Source organism: Rhagoletis zephyria, unplaced genomic scaffold, assembly GCF_001687245.7.
Source record: "Rhagoletis zephyria isolate East Lansing unplaced genomic scaffold, Rhagoletis_zephyria_1.1 Rzeph_scaffold_06416, whole genome shotgun sequence".
NCBI classification, from domain to species: Eukaryota; Metazoa; Arthropoda; class Insecta; order Diptera; family Tephritidae; genus Rhagoletis; species Rhagoletis zephyria.
In genome coordinates, this window is record NW_016163499.1 from 30443 (window position 1) to 31806 (window position 1364).

Here is a 1364-nt window from a genome sequence, read left to right on the forward strand (position 1 = left end):
ACTCGTTTAGTTATCGAGATATCTGAAGTTGAAGTTTAAAAAAATCGAAAAATTTTTACCGTTTTATTTTCTTAAAGAATACCTCAAAATAAACCGAAACAATTAAGTAAGAATTATCGATAACTCGATTTGTTATCGAGATATCTCATTTTGAAGTTTTAAACAAATCGATAACTTTTTTGCGTTTTACTAGACCAGATAATTTTGTTTTTTCAAACTTCTAAAATGAAGTTATCGATAAATCGCCTAGTTAGCGAGATATCGATGATACAGGTTTTTCTGTATAACACCCTAAAATATTACGAAAAAATTAGATATTGCGATAATTCGACTATTTATTATATTAAATAAAAACAAAAACATTTCATTATAAATTTCAGTACAAACAATATATTATGCATCATCATTACTATCATCGTCACCATCTTCCTCGTCGGAATCACTGCCATGAGCACTGTTATTGTCTCTGGCATAAGCTTTTGGCAAATTTAAGGATGGAGATTGTAACATATCCACAGCTACTTTTGGTAGGCTGTGTAATTTTTTTTCAGGCAATTTTCTCCTGCTTGATATTATTGGATCAGAAGTAATCAGCATCATGTTAAAAACGTCTTGATTCGACTTTTCTCGATCCATTTTTCTGGAATTACTCTCTCTATATTTTTTGAAATTTTTGTTGCTAGCTTCCTGCGCTTCTTCCGATAATTGGCCAATCGGTAACAATGCGTATTCTATTATTTCAGGTCCGTAAATAAAAAATTTATGCAATGTTGGAGGCATATAGTACCACGGATAATGTTCTACAAATATTCTAGCCGTTTCATGTGCATATTCCCGAAACTTATGTACATTTACGTCATGACCACACGAAACAACAATCAGTATATTATGCATTCGGACTATTAAATTAACGTTGATTTTCGTAATCTCCGCTGATAGTTCCGCATTCTGAAAAAAACGCCTGGCCGTATTTCCGTCATTGGAGCTACCGAATCCGGGTTTTGGACAATCAACAATTAAACTAGTCCTCTCTTTAAATTGCTTTTGAATTTCTGCTTTAGTTTTTTCCACAATTTGCTTTTCGGAGTCTCCTCTAGCTTGCCATTTTTTGATTGACAGTTTGTATGACAGATGAAGAAGGCACTCAAAAAATCGTATACATCCATGCAAAATTAATAACCCAAATTGTAAATTATCAGTGTTAATTTCCTTTTTTATCATTTTATCGATTTGGTTGAAATCTTTGCTGGTGGAGCCGCATAAGTAACACTTTTGTGTAGATGTAGTTTCAGTGAGAGCGTTACAAACTTTACCGTCTATCATCGATAATATTAAGCTATGTCTTACTACTACAACTTTCTCAC

At 32.7% G+C, this 1364-nt stretch overlaps 1 protein-coding gene across 1 annotated transcript in view; it reads right to left on the reverse strand.

Moving 5' to 3' along the window:
* Positions 1-393: 393 nt before the first annotated feature.
* LOC108373142 (uncharacterized) overlaps positions 394-1364 on the reverse strand; it is a gene marked incomplete at its 5' end in the record, with an annotated part of 4795 nt that continues 3824 nt past the window's right edge. The window contains one exon of the mRNA XM_017628990.1: positions 394-476. Within this exon, the coding sequence (XP_017484479.1) occupies positions 394-476 (83 nt within the window). The remainder of the gene's footprint in view (positions 477-1364) is intronic.